This window comes from Branchiostoma lanceolatum, chromosome 1 (genome assembly GCF_035083965.1).
Source record: "Branchiostoma lanceolatum isolate klBraLanc5 chromosome 1, klBraLanc5.hap2, whole genome shotgun sequence".
NCBI classification, from domain to species: Eukaryota; Metazoa; Chordata; class Leptocardii; order Amphioxiformes; family Branchiostomatidae; genus Branchiostoma; species Branchiostoma lanceolatum.
The window spans coordinates 38,591,548-38,611,219 of NC_089722.1; the positions used below are offsets into that span (position 1 = coordinate 38,591,548).

The 19,672-nt window shown below is 42.0% G+C and overlaps 2 protein-coding genes and 1 long non-coding RNA gene across 3 annotated transcripts; 2 read left to right on the forward strand and 1 right to left on the reverse strand.

Moving 5' to 3' along the window:
- The first annotated feature begins 577 nt into the window (after positions 1 to 577).
- LOC136422133 (beta-alanyl-dopamine/carcinine hydrolase-like) lies at positions 578 to 9,011 on the forward strand. The gene is made up of 7 exons (XM_066409783.1): positions 578 to 955; positions 3,112 to 3,276; positions 3,789 to 4,061; positions 4,507 to 4,759; positions 5,569 to 5,681; positions 6,311 to 6,385; positions 6,815 to 9,011. Exons 1-7 carry the CDS (start codon positions 790 to 792, stop codon positions 6,907 to 6,909), a joined length of 1,140 nt encoding a protein of 379 aa, XP_066265880.1. The 5' UTR covers positions 578 to 789; the 3' UTR covers positions 6,910 to 9,011.
- LOC136422125 (mitogen-activated protein kinase kinase kinase 14-like) lies at positions 8,780 to 18,854 on the reverse strand. Its single transcript, XM_066409775.1, has 8 exons — positions 18,749 to 18,854; positions 16,987 to 17,851; positions 16,091 to 16,225; positions 15,429 to 15,555; positions 15,073 to 15,204; positions 14,304 to 14,554; positions 13,413 to 13,566; positions 8,780 to 9,455 (listed from the first exon to the last, which is right to left on the reverse strand). The coding sequence occupies exons 2-8, from the start codon at positions 17,833 to 17,835 to the stop codon at positions 9,439 to 9,441; spliced, it is 1,665 nt and encodes a 554-aa protein (XP_066265872.1). The 5' UTR covers positions 17,836 to 17,851; positions 18,749 to 18,854; the 3' UTR covers positions 8,780 to 9,438.
- LOC136422227 (uncharacterized) lies at positions 10,028 to 12,951 on the forward strand. Its single transcript, XR_010753583.1, has 2 exons — positions 10,028 to 11,294; positions 11,974 to 12,951. It is a non-coding gene; the product is annotated as an uncharacterized lncRNA (long non-coding RNA).
- Positions 18,855 to 19,672: the final 818 nt, after the last annotated feature.

A 19,672-nucleotide genomic window follows, 5' to 3' on the forward strand; every position in this document is an offset into this window, starting at 1 on the left:
GGTGAAAAGTGCCTAGCTTCGGTTAGGGACGTCCCTCAGATATGACCTTGAATGGAGGTCAGGGGAACCGATTGTGATCTGTCAGAATCTCCGATTCTGTCCGTAGAAATCCTGATCGGAGTTTGCAATTCAATGATATTCACTTAATAAAGACAATTTGAACTTTTATACTTCGATTTACATGTCATTTTAGATCAATGACTTCACTTGAAGTTTAGGATCTGTAAATGGCAGACCACTACATATAACAAAATTCGTAGAATCATGATCAGAGTTTGTATCGATATAGACTCTGATCACGATCTCTACCGGTAGAATCTGCGATTCTGTCAGATCACAACCTCTACCCTGATAAATACGTCACTACTGACGAAACATAATTCAAGAGCGACAGTCTCTGCCACATAAGTCACATCTGACCCTCGGTCTGCCTTAAGCTTAGTTGCAAAGTTCTGAATTGGTTCTGATTTCATTAAAAGAAAGAGAAAGGAAGGAAAAAAAAGAAAAAATGCTAGCTGTAGAAACCGTCATTTGCTTGGGTGACCCCATGACGTCATTTGCCTGAGGGCATCCCTGACCCCGCCTGACCCCTGACGTCACAGGGCGGTCGAGTCCTCCTTTTCCAGTACGGGGAGGGCATTATTCAGCAGGCCGGGAATGGAGCGAGACGGGTCTTAGCGTTGCTTTCTGTACATGCTAACTGTGTTCTTGAGGTAGTGAGCAGACCACGTCTTAGCCCAGGTCTCAAGACGTACACTGATTTCTCAAGCTGAGTCTTCAGCCCTCGCCATGGCTCTGCGCATCCTGCACGTCACTGGAACACATCGAGAGATCGGTCTGCAGGTCGGCAGGACCTTCAGACGACAGATCCAAGACTTCCTGCAGAAGTACGACAAATTCCGGACACTTCTACTACCGTTCCTCGACTCTACGGAAGGGAGAAAGGTGTACGAAGGTCAGTGACCCTTATTACATCTCCAAGCAGATGTTGGGTTCGGATTGTCTTTTCCAACGTCTGATTGGATATAACAGGTTACAAAATCGTTGTTAGGTACAAATTCGTAGTCTCCACCAGACTAACTACGCCGGCTATATGGAAAATATTTGCCAGGGTTTCATTTGCCTACGCGGACGAAATGTGATCTCCGCCGTGGACTAACTCTAGTAGCTAATTATTCCTTTTTTTGCCTAATTCTACGATCCATACGCCCGTAGAAGGGCCTGCTGGAGGCTAAAAAATTTGAGTGATGGTGAATATAGGTACTGAATAGAAATATACGCTGAAGTTAAGCCGTAACAAAGGCAATTATTGTATAACTGCTACACATTTTTCCAGTTGAGTAGGTGCGATTCCCCAAGGGTCACGTAATCCTGTGGCCTATTGAATATTCTAAACGGTCAGTGGCGGAAAAATCTGCACCAAAAAAACTTAAAAGTCTAAATCAAGTGTGTTCAAGATGCACCCATGAGAGGCGACTTAAACTTAGCGAAGTAAGCAAACAAAAACCAAAGAAAAGAAGAAGAAAAGGAAAAGAAAAGAAGACAGACAGGACAAGACCAGAGTGTGACGTGTAACGCAGATCCAGACAAAGTTGCCCGGGGCGTTGGGTCACACTTTGCATATAACACCAGCTTCTTCCGACTCTAAAGCCCATATCTCACTGGACCCGCGGCACGTTGGCGACATCGTTGTGTCCTAAAATGGATTTGTGTTACCCTTGACTTCATAATGAAAATATCATGCAAAACTTAGAAGTGTGACTAAAAAATCAACAACGCACGCAAGGCGCAAAAAGATTTGTGTTTATCGATGAAATTCGTTGAGCGCACTGTCAGATCACTAGGTCGCCAACGTGCCGCGGGTCCAGTGAGATAGGGACCGTAGAGTCTCCCAGTTCTAACCGAGAAATCAAATTGGTGCGGCTTAATCTTACAGAGTAACTGTTCAACATTTGATTTCATATGGCCCAAGCCAACTCCACTGGAAAATTATTCAACCTATTTGGCCAATTTCTCCTACTTTCCCAGCAAACCGAGTCTGGTAGAGACTGTATGGAACCAGAATATGTATCGGTTATTCCTAGATCAGGGGGTACCAGTGTGTTGCACTTGGGCCGATTTTTAAAGTGTCAATTTTTCCACTTTCAGTAGATACAATTGTACTACAGGTGTATACCATGCATGGCACTTTTTGATTTTTTTGATAGCGACAAGTGGTTTGAAAGTTGTGCTCTTTGACAGACGAATTTTAGTATTATATAGCATAGTAGGCAGTGCACGGACACTACAGAAAAAAGCTCTCTTCCTCTACCACTTCTTAATGTTGACAAAATGTTAAATGGGGTAACACAAATAACTATCGTTTTATTAACAATTATTGTTTTATCATTATTAGGCCGACTACTCTCTCTTCGCTGCCAGGGGCTGAATTGCGAGAATCGCAAGGGGTCTGGAGTAGCCTCCGTTGCAGACTCCTTCCAGCTGTTTTTTTTCTTTTTCAAGTTACAGTTTTATTGTTACATCTTTACTTTACTACATCAAAGGAGGTCCTTGCTACAACGTCCTTCCCGGCCAGCGATTAGAAAAAAATGTAATAGTAAATAAGAAAACAATAACTTGACAAAATGATTTTTTTGAGTGATTTTTTTATTGCACAACAATTGCATTAGTGACAATGTATGGCAATGTACAGATAACATCATTAACAATCTAGGTGTATCTTTTTTACAATTCTAATTACTACTTTAATCTACTTTACTAATTTACTATATCAATATACAGAGGTAACTAAACGGAACTATTCTAAATATCAAATTGCATATTTCTAGGCTGCTTTGCGACTTTACGTTCGTCAAATCTCATTGAGGAATAGTACAGTTTGTATTGGCCTATGAATGCATTAACTTTTGTCTGTTATCATTATAGGTAGAACATATCATTAGAAAGTGATATTCGTCTTCAACACTATCTAGGAAAACACCCGGAAGGAGTCTGCAACGGAGGCTATGTTTGGAGCGGCTGCCATTCGGCGTGCAGGTGACCTCAATACGACAATCATGCCCCATGAGCGGCCATAGGAGATTTAATGCCTGTAACGTTACATTTTCCCAGGGTACTTGAAGGTGGCCCAGTCTGTGTACCCGCAGTACATGGAGGAAGTTCAGGGGACGGCGGAGGGGGCGGAGGTGTCGTTTGAACACCTGTTCCTCCTACACTGTCGTCCTGAGATACTCCTCATGCTGAAGAGTAAGCAGGAAAATGTGGACGAAACTTCAGGTGCGTTCTTCTACCTCGTTTTACAGTTGGCACACGCAGTTACAAGTTCTGAGGGGGTGAATATACTGTAAATTATGGCGTCGCGGTGGCGCAGTGGCAGGGTGCTTGACCCAGAAACCAAACCCACAACACAAAGTTCGAATACAACTTTCGAGTTCGTTAACACTGTGCCCTTGGGAAAAAGGGGCCCCGTCGGGTTTACGGGATATTTTTTCCAACATTCGGGCCTGAACCGAACGTGGCCCAGTGGGATACCCTGAGGCTACCGGGCTATTTTGGAGCACGGTCGAGGCCTCGGGAATTATCTAACTCAGAGTTAAGATCAGGGACCCAGTAACAAATAGATGCCGTGACTTAATCGTGAGAACACCGAGATACCCATAGGTATCTGGCGGTCCACCGGGACAAATGTGTGGCTACGGGGCCCAACCGGGGCTACACCCCCTACGGGCACCGGCGAAAATGTGGCCCAAGCATTACAGCAGTATAATATGTTTTCCTTTTTTTTCTAGGTTGTACATCAGTGTTCCTGAACTTCTGCAATGGTCCCAGGCTCCTAGCTCACAACGAGGATGCCGACGCAAACGTTCAAAAGCTCGGATACATCGTCGTGGCGAACGTCAAACCGTACCAGCTCCCGAACGGAGACGTTTTGCCCGAGGAGAACTTCACGTCGTTCTGCTACCCTGGGATTCTACCTGGGGTGGCGTACGCGTACAACTCTCACGGTGTCTGCTTCTCCACCAATGCACAGCTAGCAAAATCACTGAAATCTGACAGAATAGGTGAGTGAAAGGAGGTTCTAGCTTGTATTGTCTAACCGGTAGTGTTGAACTCGGAATCAATAGGTCCCGAGTTCGATAGTCACCCTGCCCCGACGTTGTGTCCTTGTGAAATGCACTTTACACTACCTTTACGGACGGTGGAGTGACGCCCACCGAGCCTATTCGGCTAATCTGTCAAACTGTGTGCCAAAAACACACTGCGGATCTGTTTGCCGATGTGCTAATATCTAGCACATTTTCCACTGAGAACCGTTAATTCTTTGAATATTTTTTATAACCGGTAAACCGCCTCATGGCGTAACACACCAGGTTTGTATTAAAAAATACATACAAGCTGCCTATCCGGACATATCTATTTCATCGTTTCAGTGAGCCTTAATAGATCGAGGTCATTTTCCTTTTATTTTCCTTTTACCCTTGCATTTCTACCCCTTTTTTCTTGCAGTTCGCCACTTCATGAACCGCGCCCTCCTAACGGCCTCTTCCGTGGAACATGCTGTGGACATCCTCAAGAACACTCCTGTGGGCGTGGCCTTGGGGTTCTGTAGTAACCTAGCAACTCTCCATGGCGACAGGGGGAGGATGTACTCTATAGAGTGTGCGCCGACCGAAGGGGAGTCATCTGGCACTCTGGTCTCTGTACGAGGGATAGAACAAGCAGAGAAGGGTTCTGTCGGCCATTACTATCACTACAACATGTAAGTGGCTGGTCACTGAAAATATCTAAACTTAAGCTTGCTTTGTTTAATTTATTTGTTGATGTTATAAACATTTGGGTAGTACCTTCAGTCAAGCTAGACTGACTTACAAAAAGTACAAACATAGGAGTAAATGAATGATACTTAAGATAGCACAAAAACAGAAGGCTGGTAGGAAAACGTGAATCTAACTATATTCACTCCCTCAGGAACTGTGCGTACAAAGGTAAAGAATGTTCCCCCAAACCCTGTTTTATATCGTAGAACCCGATCGGAAACACAAATAATCACTATAAATTATAGTGATTATTTGTGTTTCCGATCGGGTTCTACGTTTCAAATCTGGGAGCCAAACGAGTTAGATTGATCTTTAGTTCGCTCATTTCATTTAATTCATGGTTTATGTTGTTGCACCTGGTTTTGGCATGAATAAGTGCCTCAATTGAACGTTCCTTCAGACTCTTGTCTAATGGCACATGGTGGCAAGTTTAGATCCTTGCAGCTTCAATTGCAAGGCATATTTTATTTGGGTGGGGTTACTAGCCCTTCCCCTTTAATGTGCTCGAGGCATCTCCTCAAACACGGGGTGACCCCCATTTTACGTCTCTTCTGAAAGACGGTTACAGCCCCAACCGAGATGTCCCCAACCCAGGATCTAGCCCGGGTCTAGATCTCCCAGTTGGTAACTAATTGGAACCAGGAGCTCATCTGTGAGGCTTCTACCAGTTGAGCCATAGGGGCATTCCGAAGATAGATTGATGTGACATTACTAATTATAAGTGATTATACCACCACTATCTACTATACAGGTATGACCACCTGGACACACCACAGTGGCGAACTCCTAGTTCCCAACACAGGAAGGCACGTGCTGATGAAATGGAGGCGGCTAAGACAGTGCAAGACGTGCTCAACTTTCTTGGTGTGTATAAGATTCTGTTTTATCCTTTCCAGTAACTTAAATATAAATCTATATTTCAAGCACAGGGTTCTCTGAACATAGGGGTATCTCTGAACATAAGGGTGTCACTGTTAGAGCATAGGGGTGTCGGAACATAGGAGTGAGGGAACGTAGGGGTGTCGGAACAAAGGAGTGAGTTAACATAGGGGTGTCGGAACGTAGGAATGTCAGAACATAGAGATGTCGGAACACAGGCGTCGGACCATAGGCCGGGTATCGGGACATAGGGGTGTTAGAACACAGGGGCGTTGCAGCATAGGGCTGTCGGAATATAGGGATGTTGGAACATAGTGGTGTCGGAACACGGGCATCGTGTCAGAACATAGGGGTGTCATGCACAGGGATGTCGGAACATATGGTTGCTGTCGGAACATAGGGCTGTCGGAACATATAGGGCTGTAGAAGCATGGTTATCGGAACACAGGGGTGTCGGGACATCGGGTTGTCGGAACATAGGGCTGTAGAAACATATGGTTGTCGGAACAAAGGGGTGTCGGGACATCGGAACATAGAGCGTCCCATGTCCACGATCAGACATAACTCTTTGCAAGTTGACACAGTGTCTAACAACAAGAGTCTCTTTCTTTCAGGTGACACAAAAGACCCAGACTACCCGGTCTATCGGACTGGAACAATGAAAGATCTAGTCATAACAGCAACAACAGGTAACCATTTTACACTCAACACTTATCATAGTAGCATGGAAAAAAAGCCGTCCTCAGTGTTCTTCCATCATAATGTTTGGCAGTGGTCATAAAAAAACACCCTTTCGAATTCCCTATTCGCTTTCAATACAAGTTTTGTGACAGTCCTATCTAAGCCATCCAATTATCAATTATAGTCAAGGGCAAGTTGTTAAAATGCCTGTTAAATGAAAGTTCCTCTATCATTCACGTAGGAATTTTGTTTGTCCACTCTGTGCTCTTTGGTAGAACAAATGAGCTATTTGTCGTGACGTCATAGAAAGGACTCTCACATACGAATGGTCTCTGTGATGTAATGTCCCGATGAATACTAGCGGCCTTCTTTGGTCCTGCAGGAGAACGTCTGGTTTTTTTAAATGTCTTTTTTAATCTTCTTCTTTTCCTTTCCAGCCGTTTTCGACCTTGAAGCTGGAGAGTTAGAAATCTACACAGGCAACCCCAAGACTCAACCAGAGCCAGACTGCGTTTTCCACCTCTGTGCGTAGATGAACTCTGTGTAGACTCTCTTAAAAAAACGCTGATACACTAGGACTGATCAGCAATGTGTTACTGTTGATTGTAGCTCTTAAGAGCCAATGTCTGAAAGGTTAGGCATTGGTCTTAAAATATCCTTTTGAGTTTTGCGCTACGTTAAAGCATCTGGCAGTGAGCGCGCCCTAAACTTTGCCAATTTCCATGTTCTCGCCATACAAAAATCTGCCAAAATGGCCCCGAAACTTGATTGGGCTGTTGCCATGGCAACGATGGGTGTTGAGCGGAAAGAAAGCTTTTTTCAGGGGTTGTGGGCCAAGTACTATCTCTGTGCAAAATATGAGCCAAATCGATTTTCTGACCGTGAGCACTATTGTTTGACCCTTACAGACATTGGCTCTTAAAAGTCCAATGGAAGGAAACATCGGATGGTGTTGGGTTGGATGCTTTGGAGCAAAACGTGAGCCAAGTAATATACATGGGCACATGGCAGTATATATATATTGCTATAATGGTCCAATGGTGATTGTAAAGGTACACTTCCTCATGGTGTACTTACTGTAAAGAAATAAGATCACACACACAGACAGTACATGGCAGTATGGTATAGCACATTTTTTTTATCATCATTCCATGGTGTTATCATTCCTATTAATGCTACGGTCCCATTTCCATTCCGGGGCCCGGCCGAGCTGTATGCGAAAACGAAAAAAATGTATTTCGGGAAAATACACAATATATGGTTAGAAGTAATTTTTTAACATGTCTTTTGTTGTCTTTTATATCATATCTTTCGTTCCCACAAGCTGCCCGGCCGGTCCCCGCGTTGGAAATGGGACCGTAGCATAAAGGAGGAACCTCGCCCTTCACTGACTCCATGCCAGCCTTTTCTTAGTCTCGCAGTTCTTAACCATGTGGGTCCCAAGTGTTATACTAGGCTGTCTCTCCATCTTAAACAGGGACAACATCTTCGTCTCTCTAGGTGTCCACCTGGTGGCTCTTTTTACTATTGTAAAAAGATAGCTGCCTAGGACCCGCGACGCGACGCGACCTCGCTGCGACCGAGCGATTTGACACCGCGCTAAACGAATTTCATCGATAAAAAAATGAATCTTTTTACGCTTTGTGTGATTTGTTGTCTTTTTATTCATACTTGTACGTTTTGCATGGTATTCCCATTGCAAAGTCAAGGCTAACTCAAATTCAATCTAGGACGCAGCGAGGTCGCCAACGCGTCGCGGGTCCAGCTTGGGGTTACTCTTATAGAGTAGGGGTTTGGCTTACTCTTATAGAGTAGAAAACTTTGTTTTGCTTGAAAACATCTAGAAGATAGATAGAATGACACATGTCTGTGCCTGACATAAGTAGTATCTAAATCAAAGTTGAATTGTAAATTTCCAACACATTTGACTTTTTCGACTGATCAGCTCCAGTCTTTGTCAAGAAATGAGCAATCCACCGCTTCTGTGACGTCATGTTATGCAGGTCCAACACACGTAACTCGGTTAGCAGTGGACCATACGCTGCAAAAAGTTTATGGCGCCTCCCGTCTCCGTCGATGGATTGCAAAGCGTTGATGTGTTTGGCCTCTTTAATTCCTCTTGCCAAAAAGGTCTGGTTCTGTGTTGACAATTTTTGATTGTGACAGAATGTCTAGGTCATTCTACATGTATGTGTTGTAAAATTTCTGAGGTATTTGAGCTTGGGCGTTCGATCCGCTGCTCACCGAATCACGTGTTCTATCTGACAAGTTGTTAAAAGAAATGACAACTAAAACAAGAGAAGACACTATAAGGCCCAAAATCTACCTTGACATTATGATATAAGATACATCAATTTTAGACACTTTCTATTATTTGGAATGAAACATCGGTTCATCAAAAATACATTCAAAATGTATTTCTTTTAATTTCTTGTTTTAAAAATGTTTTAAGTATGAATCTATAATTGTGCTTCATAAAGCTGTGAATCTATAAAATTGATCTAGCTATATTACACTCATGTACATGGGAACAGATACCCCCGTTGTCTTAATTGCTTCAATTTTACATTTCAAAAATTAAGCAGATATTTTAACTAGGACTGTACATGAATTTCTATTAAATTGTAGCAATTATTCTTCGCATGTTCTTTTGCTGATTCATCAGCATTCTACTTTTTGTAACCACAGCGGTACAGTTTGTTTTAAGGTCTTGTCCCTAAATCATCAATATCTATTATATCCTTCCCTTGCTAAAAAATCAATTTAGCTTTATGATTTGATTTAGCTTAAGTCAATAGACTATCTATCCGTCTACTTTTGGTTTGTGTCAACTCGCCTAAGACTCGCTTAGTTGTCTTGGGTTTTTTATTTGCACCTTTATCTAAGTTTTTGCGGAATAAAGTACCCAGTGTCAAGAAGAAAAAGAAAATTTGTCTTAAGTAGTGGGAAGAAAGAACTGAATACTAGTATTTTGCATCATATTAATAGTCCTATTAGCATTTGTTGGGTCCAGCTTACTGTCCGTTGCCCCATCTTAACATTGCCAGCTCCTTGCTCGCTCCTACTGTCCTAAGATACCTGAAAGAGAAGGAAAAAATCTGTATCTTATTTTTAGGCTACTACGTTAGGCGGCAAAAGACTGTTTAAGTAATTTTAATAATGTTTTCTTTATCATAAAGAAAACAAGAATCAAAGTCGTTGGCAAATTCATGTTGAATTAATCCTTGCGACTACCGAAAGTTACACTAGAATGTCGAAAAAGGAAACCTGCGACTAAAATTATGGATATCGCGCGATTGATTAGAATTGATGTCGAAATATGTTTTTCTTGTATTGTTCGTGGGGGTACCTCTCGGTGTTCTCACGATCAGCTTACGGCGTCTATTTGCTACCGGGTTCCGGGTTATTTTCATCTCCGAAATTAAAATCAACCCGGGGCCCGGTCGTGCACAATAATAGCCCGGTAGCCGCAGGGTGTCCCACGGGGGCACACAGGGGTCACGCCCGAAAGTACAAAACAAATAGCCCGTAAATTACCCAATGGGGCCGCCTTTTTTTCCAATTGTGACCGAAGCACTACCAAGATAATCACAAAGAAATAGAAATAGATATATACATTCTTGAGACCACCTTCAGAACAAGTTAACAGATTATTATGTTGAGCCCATAAGTATGGGCTCAACATATTGTATTTGTCTGGTTCTTCTTCTCCTCCTGACAAATCTTCAAATGGCTACTACTCCGCCATTTCTTAACCAACCGACCTGAAATTTGGTGTGGAGGTTAAGATGGCAAATACCCCCAGACCCTTTTTTAATTGTTTTGAAACAGGCCTTAAAATCCATTTTATGGAGGTTTTTTGGGGCATTTTTAGACAATTTTTATATTTTGGGCTCCTGTGCCCTGGTATTGCTAGCAAGTGACCTGAAATTCGGTACAAGGGTGCCTTGAACATGTCGCTACAGGATTCCAATCACAATTCTGGTGTACATCACTTCAGAATGCTTCATTTTGGGGACTTTTGGACCCATTTTCAGACCAAAAACAGGCCAAAAGTGGTATCCACGTTCCATGTTCTATTTGCTGCTGGCCAAGGAATCCATGTTCTATCTAAGGATCCCCGCGTTCCATTTGCTACTGGCCAAAGAACACTGTTCTATTTAGGTCACCTGAGGTCATGTTGCAGGTAAACACGCAAGCCTTTGCAGTAAGAAGCTCTTGGCGTCTCGCAGTGTAGTAGGGGTGGCGCAGATCCCGAAATTTGTTCTCCGGCCCCGTCAAAACCGAAAAATGCGCCAAATTCAAGGCGTACGATCTGATACATAACGGTCAAAAATCGCTTATAATTTTATACCAGTAGTTAAAGAAGGTTCTTAACTCAATATCTGTGAAGGATTTACTAAAATACCGTCAACCATAAGCGAGAAATCGCCCATCGGGTTACGCGCATTTCGCCCGCGGGAGCAGGTGCACCCGCTTCCCGGTCACGCACTTGGGGAGGGCCGGCTTCGCGCCGATCCAAATACGGATCGTTACGTCACTCGTAAACAAGAAAACTAGTCGCCAATTTGTAGCCAGCATTACGATCTACAAAATGATGTATAAAGTGGTCAGCTTGTGCGACTTTCATTGGTGAAAATATTCACATTTTGATTTTTCAAATCGAAATTCCGGAGGGAGGTACCCCTTTAAAAAACATTTCGACATTGGTATCGTTGGAAAATTCAAGAGATTGTTGTTATTTTGGTACCAAATTCGCATATATTCGAGCCATGGTGGGCTCCGTAATCGCGAGCCAGTTTTGGGAAGGAAGCAAGATGGTGGACGGCGGCCCGGGCGCTACAGACCGCTGTAGTTCGGAGCCGATTACGTCGGCATCGGGCCAAAATACGGACACTTCTATTACCCAAATGCCAGGTAATGTCTTTTTCCAAGTCTTTACGTAGTTTAATGTGGGTTTTGGGTTATTTTTATGTCAAATTTGGCCGCATGATTATCGGTAAACACTGTTGTTTTTGTATGCCGAATGGTAGCTCAAATCAAGGAGGTTAAATATTAACCTCCTTGCTCAAATGATTTGAATTTGCCGTTTTAATACGTGGATTTTCGTGCCAGTGGTTGCATGTATGATTACTATAAATCATTTTCAACGCCCTATGGATGCATTTGGTTCCTGTTTTTTTTGCTAGTGCCGTAATCTAAACTTAAAATGCAGAAAACTGTACTCGCTATCCTCACCTTCTGACGTCACTGCTAGGGGGAGGGGGGCGGCGGGGATGCCCAGCTGCCCTCTACTCGAGTCGTAGTTTCCGTTGTAATTTATTTTATGAGTAGAAGTATAAACCTCACTTGACAGAACTATGCTGGTCTGTTAAGTTTATTAAGTTGTTACATTTATAATGAATGATAGCCTTTATTATTGTATGCAATTACCAGTACTACTTAGTATAAATGTATGGTAGCTAATGGAGGAAATAAAGTACCTAAGTATCCAAGTTTCATATTTATCTCATCATACATTGTTTGAAATTTGTGTCTGCCATGTGCATGTATTATAAAGTTTGAATTTCAACAGACGTTTTCTCTTTTGACACAGGAATGAAGAGAGTGAAGAGGAGGAAAGTGATGAAGAACCAACAGAACTGCCAGTGAACTAGAAGACGAGACTAGATATAATTTCTATTTGCCGTAAATAACTGTAGTTTTGGTACATAACGAAAGAGAACTTCAGTAACTTCTACCCTTGTAGTGATCAGCATGTGTGTCTTGGTTATCTCAGCTGGATAGAGAAACCATACAAAAAGTAGATTTAGCTTTTGTAGTTGATTCAACTGTAGAAATAGTTCCAGACCAGGGAAGCAATGGCCACCTGTTCCATGATCCAGTTGTCTGATTCCCGTAAAATTGAAATATAATACATGTACAATACAATACAATAAATACATGTACTTTGCCACTCAACTGCCCTGCAACAAGAAACGAAATTCCTGCAGTGAAAAAAGGGGAAGAAATGAAATGAATGCTGGATATTGAATTGTCGGACCAATATTGCAGATTGTACAAAGAATGATATCAGTGTGTACAAATGTAAATATATAGCATTGGGTAATACATGTAGTTCAATATTTCTGGTTCAGATTATATTTTTGAGGCTAAAATTGGAATCAGCATGTGTCTAAACCTCTGTGTACCACGTTTTTTTCTTTTGGTGTATCTTCAAGTATAAGGAAGATATGCAAGTTGCATATTTAATTAGCGGATGCACATCTTATTACCTCAGGAAATCAATTATTCATCATAATTCATAATTTCTGAAGCAGATATATAGATTTTATGGCCGCCATATTTAGATTCAGCATGTTACAGAACCCATGTATGCCAAGTTGTTTCCTTGTATATTGTACGGTTACAGAGATATCGCAATCTTGCATATTTAAGATGTCCTGTGCCCATGTCCATTTTTTTCCCACTTTTGGTGATATTTTGAGATGAGAAATCTAAAGAAACGATGAAGGCAAAGCTACAAGCTTTAAGGACTTGTTAATATCATTGTAAATAAAGAGAATGCAGCTTATTTGGTGCTTCTATTGTGAATTATTACTGAGCTATGACAGTTTTAAGATATTAACGTTACATTTTAACGGTTTTTTACGGATTCCAGAGAATTTGAGGACTAATTCTCAGACCTTTGAATGGCCGTAACTCGCTAACGGTATGTCCGATTTTGTTGAAACAAAAAACATTCTGTTTCTTTCACAAATACCTATCAGATGACACCAAGTTTAAAAAGATATGAAGAGTTTGAAATTTTTGTTTTTGCACGGGTGATTCTGGAACAGTCAATTTATGCATCGGGAGGGAGATTGGCAAAGTATGATGCTCTCGCAAATGTTGCCTTCCAACATGCAGGTAATATTTCTATGTGCCCAGGAGTTATTTTGGGACAGCCCACTTCTTGCATGAGGAGGAGTATGGGCGAAACATGCTGAATTTGCTCTTAAAGCAAATGACGGCCAGTCTAGTAATGGAACTAACTTTGTAGTTGTTCTGCAGACGCCCTGAGCCCAGGATCATAGTGTAAACCTCGGAAGAAAATATCCTTGAGTTTTTCGCTGTACGAATCTGGAAGATCAGCTTTTGAGAATGGATGACTGCCAGAGTGTGGACAGGGGAACCTGGGACAGTAATACTGCAACAGAAACGTCAGTAAACACAAATCAATATTGAAATCACGAATCGAAAACAATAACGCAAAGAACAGCAATTAAACGATTCTGCATGTTGGTACAAAAACCTGAGAACTGTAGAGCAGCAAAATCTAGATAAAACGACAAAAATGCGCTATAATCTTTAATTCTTCCGAAGCATGTCATACAACTCACCAAATCAGTACTTAAACGGATTTTTATTTTCGCGTATTTTGCAATATCCTCTCTACGCGAATATGCCTCCCTTGTAGGACTTCTCTACGACAGAATTGTTTCCACCGCGAATTCAAGACACAGCGAAACCCTCTTTTCCCATCCTACCACAAAGTAAAACAAGACTTCGGAAACCTCAAATCTCCATTAAATATATATTACGCAAATTAGGCCTACATTTGCATAACATATGTTCACTGTCACAAGACTTCCAAATGCCACAAGTATGACATTCCAGTCATCTACCAATATGGAATTACAGTATTTTCTCATCAATTGTGCAAATAAGGTCTTCATTTGCACAACTTTTATCTATCAATGTCCCTTATCTCAGTTACAACATATTTCAACTTTAAGTATCCGGAGACACACAAATACATGCACGCAAACACACACGCAAACACACTCAAAACAATATCCCCATGAAAAAGTATTTATTTTCATAGAGATAACTACAGCGAAAGTAAATGAATCAACGGTTTTTATAAACTGTTGTGTGTCTTACCTTGCACTCACTGAAGTCGAACGAGGGCGTCGCGCCCTCTAACATGAAGTATAAGACACACACGGCGCTCCACACATCGGCCTTACAGTCATGGCCGAGCCTGAAGCGGACCTCGGGGCTTTGGTAAGCGTAGGTCCCCGTCGCTGGCTCCCCCCTGGGGACAGCAGACACGTTGTGGGGGAGCTGACGGGCTAGGCCGAAGTCAATCAAGACTATCGCCTCTCCCTTTTCTGTGACAACAATGTTGTCCCCTGGAAGCAAGGGAAAGATCTTAGGCCTAGGAAAAATCCTTGTTGTGTTTCCGATTAAGGTCCTGAGAGAAAGAAAGATTCTTCTCTCTTTTTAGATTTTGGCCGAAGTGATGCAACAAATTCTGTTAAACAATGTTAAACTGAGGAAACTGGCATTTTCAACATCATATTTCATTAATCATACAGGTATACTGTTTTCATAAGTACAATTTTCTATTGTAAAAGACATGAGGAGAACATGTTGCAAACGATCCTACAACGTTTTCGTCCCTGAAGTATCAGATCGAACATTTCATGTCCCTTGTCAGCGGTCGCCCTTCCAAACGACTCACTAGGGTTGGCACTTGGCAGTTTTTTTTGTTTTTTGCAAGGGTCAGTCAGGTAACAAAAAAAAATTCCTTGGCCTTATGCTGTTGATTCTGACAGCTGAATATATTATCACAATGGATGCACACTAACTGAGGGAGTGTACAATCGACAGCATGATGGCAAGCGTTGTACTGTGCACTTTGACCTACCTTTGATGTCTCCGTGGATGATGCGCCTTTTATGCAGGTACACCAGCCCTTCCAGGATTTGTTCTAGACATTCCAAGGCGATCTCCTCGCTCAACTTTTTGTTTACTTTCACGAACTCGGCCAGCGTGTCTCCTACAACAGAGACATAAAACTTAAACACTTCTTTAAGAACAAGATTTCAGAAAGTATTCAGGTTTTTAACGTAAAATCCTACTCAATGAATCAACTTAACAGTAAATGAAATAGTGACTGATTTATTGATTGAAATTAGTTAATGAGTGAAAGTGTGATGCAAAATAATATATATATATGTTCAAATCTTCATCACATTCTTCTCTATGTTCTCAAATATGTACCATATATGTACTCCATGAAGTAGTAGAAGTTTCTCTCCCTCAGGATGCCGTACATTCTGTTGATCTTTGGGTGGACCAATTCACCCCAAATCTCGATTTCCTCAGCCCTGTACCCTGGTGGGGGAACCTGTTCAACAGCAGGACAAGGGAAAGGCAGTAAGATCATCCGTGAATAATTTCATTAGGTTGGTAAACGGCTAAATATCAAACTTCTTTATTCACATTCAAAGAGTTACAGCAGCCGACGTTTCGGTGAGCGTTTGCCACCTTCTTCAGGCCAATACTGACTAGTTCTACTTCCCATTGCAACTAGGTGTCGCTGATGCAGTGTGAAGAATGAGGGGGATATATACTCAATCACATTTGGGACCGCATTTTCACACTGCAGCAGCGACACCTAGCTGCAGTGCGAAGTAGAACCAGTCATTATTGCCCCGAGGTGTCAGATCGTCCCCGAAACGTCGGCGGTTGAAACTATTAGGTTGTGATGTGTGAATAAAGGAATTTGTTATTAAAATAGTGAGATGTCACAACATACATATAAATTATCAAACGGAAAGAGATCCTTAGCAAAGGAGGCTGCAAACATTATGCATATGTGGAAGTCATGTGCAATTGAACTGGACATGTCTGCACCAAATAAATCATCACGCGAATCGTACCTGTTTCACTGCACAAATAAACTGCGTTCTGAGGTCGACTGTGAGATAGCAGCATCCTTGTGACCCACCCCCTATCTTGAGCCCCAACTGCCAATGTTCATCCTGGGTATAGCGTCCATTAATTGGTGTCAGCTTCTGAAAGTGAGAAACAAGTGTGACTGTAGAGGTGTGGGACTTCTGTGCCCACCTGGACAGTTGTGTCATACGTATTGAGATTTCCTAAAGCCTCTGTCACAGAGTACGAAAATCAGTCAGCCAACGCGTCCGCGGTTTTTAGACATAGGTCGATGTTCGCTGGTAACCAAGCCTCGTTAGATATAATAGGGTAGATGTTCAGGCAAAATAAAACGCGACCCTGCGTCGATTTCAAAATTGCTGGCGACCTACAAATACGGCCGAAGATCGTCGACTGTGTGACAGGGTCTTTAGAGACAGAACAGCAGTGTTACTTGATGGAATGGATACAGAACAAAACAATGTGATGAAGTTTTGACTTGTAAAACAGCTGCGTGAAATTCTTCATCAAAGAATTCGAATTAGAATATTTCAGCGCAAACACCCCCCCCCCCACACACACACGAACACGCACGCGCACATGCACACACACACACACACACACACACACACACACACACACACACACACACACACACACACACACACACAAAGACATGCATAATCAAACACACGCACCACTGATCATTCCACGTCATGTTTGTCCCTTACAAATACATATCTCCTTCAGGCTTTCATCATACATCATACAAGATACATGCTGTGATCATGAGTTATACACGCAGTTCTGTTATTGAAGAAAATCATCACAGTCGTGTATGACTCACAAAAACATATCATAGATTTACAATTAAGTAGAAAATATCTCTTAAATACTATACCTCATGGAGTAGCACTCCTTCCTCTGGAACGCATACTTTCTCTGCGTCTGTCAAGCCTGCCCAGTACTGAGAGAAAGTCTTGACATCTACTGGGGTCCCCTTGGCCACATAGCCAAGGCCAGGCGTGGAAAAATTTGAAAGTTCAGGAAAGTTCAAAGGCTGTGGAAAAGTGGGTGGTCCCATGACCCCAGGGGGAAGGTCATATCTCACAAAACTTTCATTTCTCTCCCCTGTCACATTCATGTTGGTATCTTCCAAATATGCAGCCATTGCCGACTGATTTGTGGCTGTTTGCATGTTGTTGTGTCCTTGAACATTTCTTACTCCAGGTGTAGATTGGACATCACGAAGTGACAAGTTGTTGAGGCTTGAATTGATTGCTGTCAAGTCTTCTGTACATCCTCGAGCTAGAAGGTTCTTAGCATCTTTAAAATCTGTTTGAGGTACATCTTCTACACCTTGGTGCTCTGTATACAGGTCTGGTAACACTACACTTTTCCTGTGTCCTTGCGTTTCTTCTGTCAGTAATTTCTTAAGAAGTGGACGGATGATTTTTATGCTAACTTTGGCCTCATTGTTTTTATTTTCATCGGGGTCTCTGTTATCAGTCGAGCTCTTCAACTCGTGACAGAAAGAAATACAACACGCCTCAGAAGAACAATCGTTATAGTGTTTTGTCATCGCCTTACAGACCTCGATACACAGTGTACAACCTTCTTTGTCACGGCAGCGCCTTGATTTAACATGCTGAAGGTAGGAGAGGCACAACATACAAGAAGCTTCTGAACAGTTTTGCCATTCTGAGAGGCTGGTGTGCCCATGGCTCAAACCATCTATGATGATATTCATTTTGCTGCTGTACTCACTGCGGAAAAAAATGAGATAAGATGTATGAAAAGACTCACAATAGATATACTTTATATTCCGACAGCTGGCACATATGGTAACATAATAAACTATCAAGTACTTGAGTAGAGTCTAAAGGAGTACTGAGTACCTTTGGCCAGGTGTAATTCATAATAGTTGTTTGACACTGCCAAATGCTTGCAATAATCCTTGATGTTTACAAATAAACACGGACAACAACTACCGTCTCCGTATACTCCGTGTACGCCCTAGTATATGGAATCGTCATTTCATGTCGTCACGTTTACCCAGTTTTATCACGTGGTTACTTTCGTAACTGTGTTATGCATATGCCAGATAGATATTACAATCCGGGCGATTCTAGCGGCATTGATCACAATCGGAGCCTACAGATTTAAAGATATTCAACTAAAAGACAGTCAGAACTCAGAAACCTTTAAGATTTTCATGTCGATCCATGTAAGAGTTATAAATGGGAGACAGTCATAACGTTTAATACACTGATACCTAGCATTCTGATCTCTGTCTACATAGGCTCCAATAAGCTAGTTCACGGTTGCTAATACGCATATGCGGTGTCAAAGGTGAAGGCCCCCGAGACGTAAACAAAACCCGTCGGGCCGTTGTTATGCAACAATGTCGAGACGAGCACTGTTTGCAAGCCGTGGGCCTTCACCTTTGACACTGCACATGCGTACTAGCAACCGTGAACTAGCTTATACACATACCTAGCATTCTGATCGAAGTCTCTGTCTATTAAGGCTCCAAAATCATATCGGGATCTGGCTAACGTTAGAATCAGCGATTCTGCTAGATCGACAACCTCTACCCTGACATACACATTATTCTATGAATACTTGTTTTTCAAGATTACGGTCACATGAAATAAACGTACCGTCTAATCAATCATGACAGCACAAGCCGACGTTTCCACCAAGGCACTTGACACCGGTCGGCATCGAAACTGAAAAAGTCACTTCCGGGTTCCCATGAGCCTGTGCGGCTGACCCTACACGGTCCTCTGACCCCATCCAGTGCTTTGCGGGAAGTTTTAATATTTCTTGCAACTACTTGTAGCATGATCATTACAGAAGAATAGGTGCATAAAATAAAAATTACAGGTATGCGTTGGCATGTGTGGTGGCCGCCATCTTGAATAATGACGTCACCATTTTATTGGGAGGGGATGCAGAACAAAACTTAAAGTAGTAAGTAAAATGATATTACACGTCATGTTGGTTCTCAAGAGGCGGCTGAGTATTGGTACTGGTAAGTCTGTTTTCGACTTCCCATTTGAAAATTCTGGCCATTACTTCATTAGAAGAACTTAATTGCACCATAATCGTACACGGTACAATGTATGGCAACAACTACTAAACATAGTACAAAATAGAATCCTGATTACTAAAACAATGAGATTACATTTTACTACGCTATGAGTGGAGGGAGAGCTTTATAAATAGGACTAGGAGATAGTGATGAAAACATGATGCTGTTGGTTGGTTGTTGATTTTAATGCATGCAGGATCAAAACAATTTGTTGTTGCAAGGACATTATATACTATTAGGTTGTTGTTAATCTCACCAATGAAATAATGTGCATTATTCGGTATGGCTGTAAATAGATAGCTATGGTGGATCATGAACATACATAATCTAATTGATCATTATTCTGGTTAACCATTCTTTCTCAGCTAGGAATGTAAATAAGTCAAAGTCTTGCATAAGTGCCAGAAATTTGTAATGACATTAACATCCTGTCAATTGTACCCAAAATATTCTTATCGACAGGAACATTCTTCCATTTGGAGAATGCCAC

Excerpts from the sequence above, each read along its gene's own strand:
- LOC136422133 (XM_066409783.1), top strand. The coding sequence starts at position 790 with ATGGCTCTGCGCATCCTGCACGTCACTGGAACACATCGAGAGATCGGT. Across the intron at positions 3,277-3,788 it reads AAATGTGGACGAAACTTCAG|GTTGTACATCAGTGTTCCTG; the intron begins GTGCGTTCTTCT and ends TTTTTTTTCTAG. Across the intron at positions 5,682-6,310 it reads AGACGTGCTCAACTTTCTTG|GTGACACAAAAGACCCAGAC; the intron begins GTGTGTATAAGA and ends TCTTTCTTTCAG.
- LOC136422125 (XM_066409775.1), bottom strand. The coding sequence starts at position 17,835 with ATGAATATCATCATAGATGGTTTGAGCCATGGGCACACCAGCCTCTCA. Across the intron at positions 15,205-15,428 it reads CTTCATGGAGTACATATATG|GAGACACGCTGGCCGAGTTC; the intron begins GTACATATTTGA and ends TCTCTGTTGTAG. Across the intron at positions 13,567-14,303 it reads TCGACTTCAGTGAGTGCAAG|TATTACTGTCCCAGGTTCCC; the intron begins GTAAGACACACA and ends TTTCTGTTGCAG.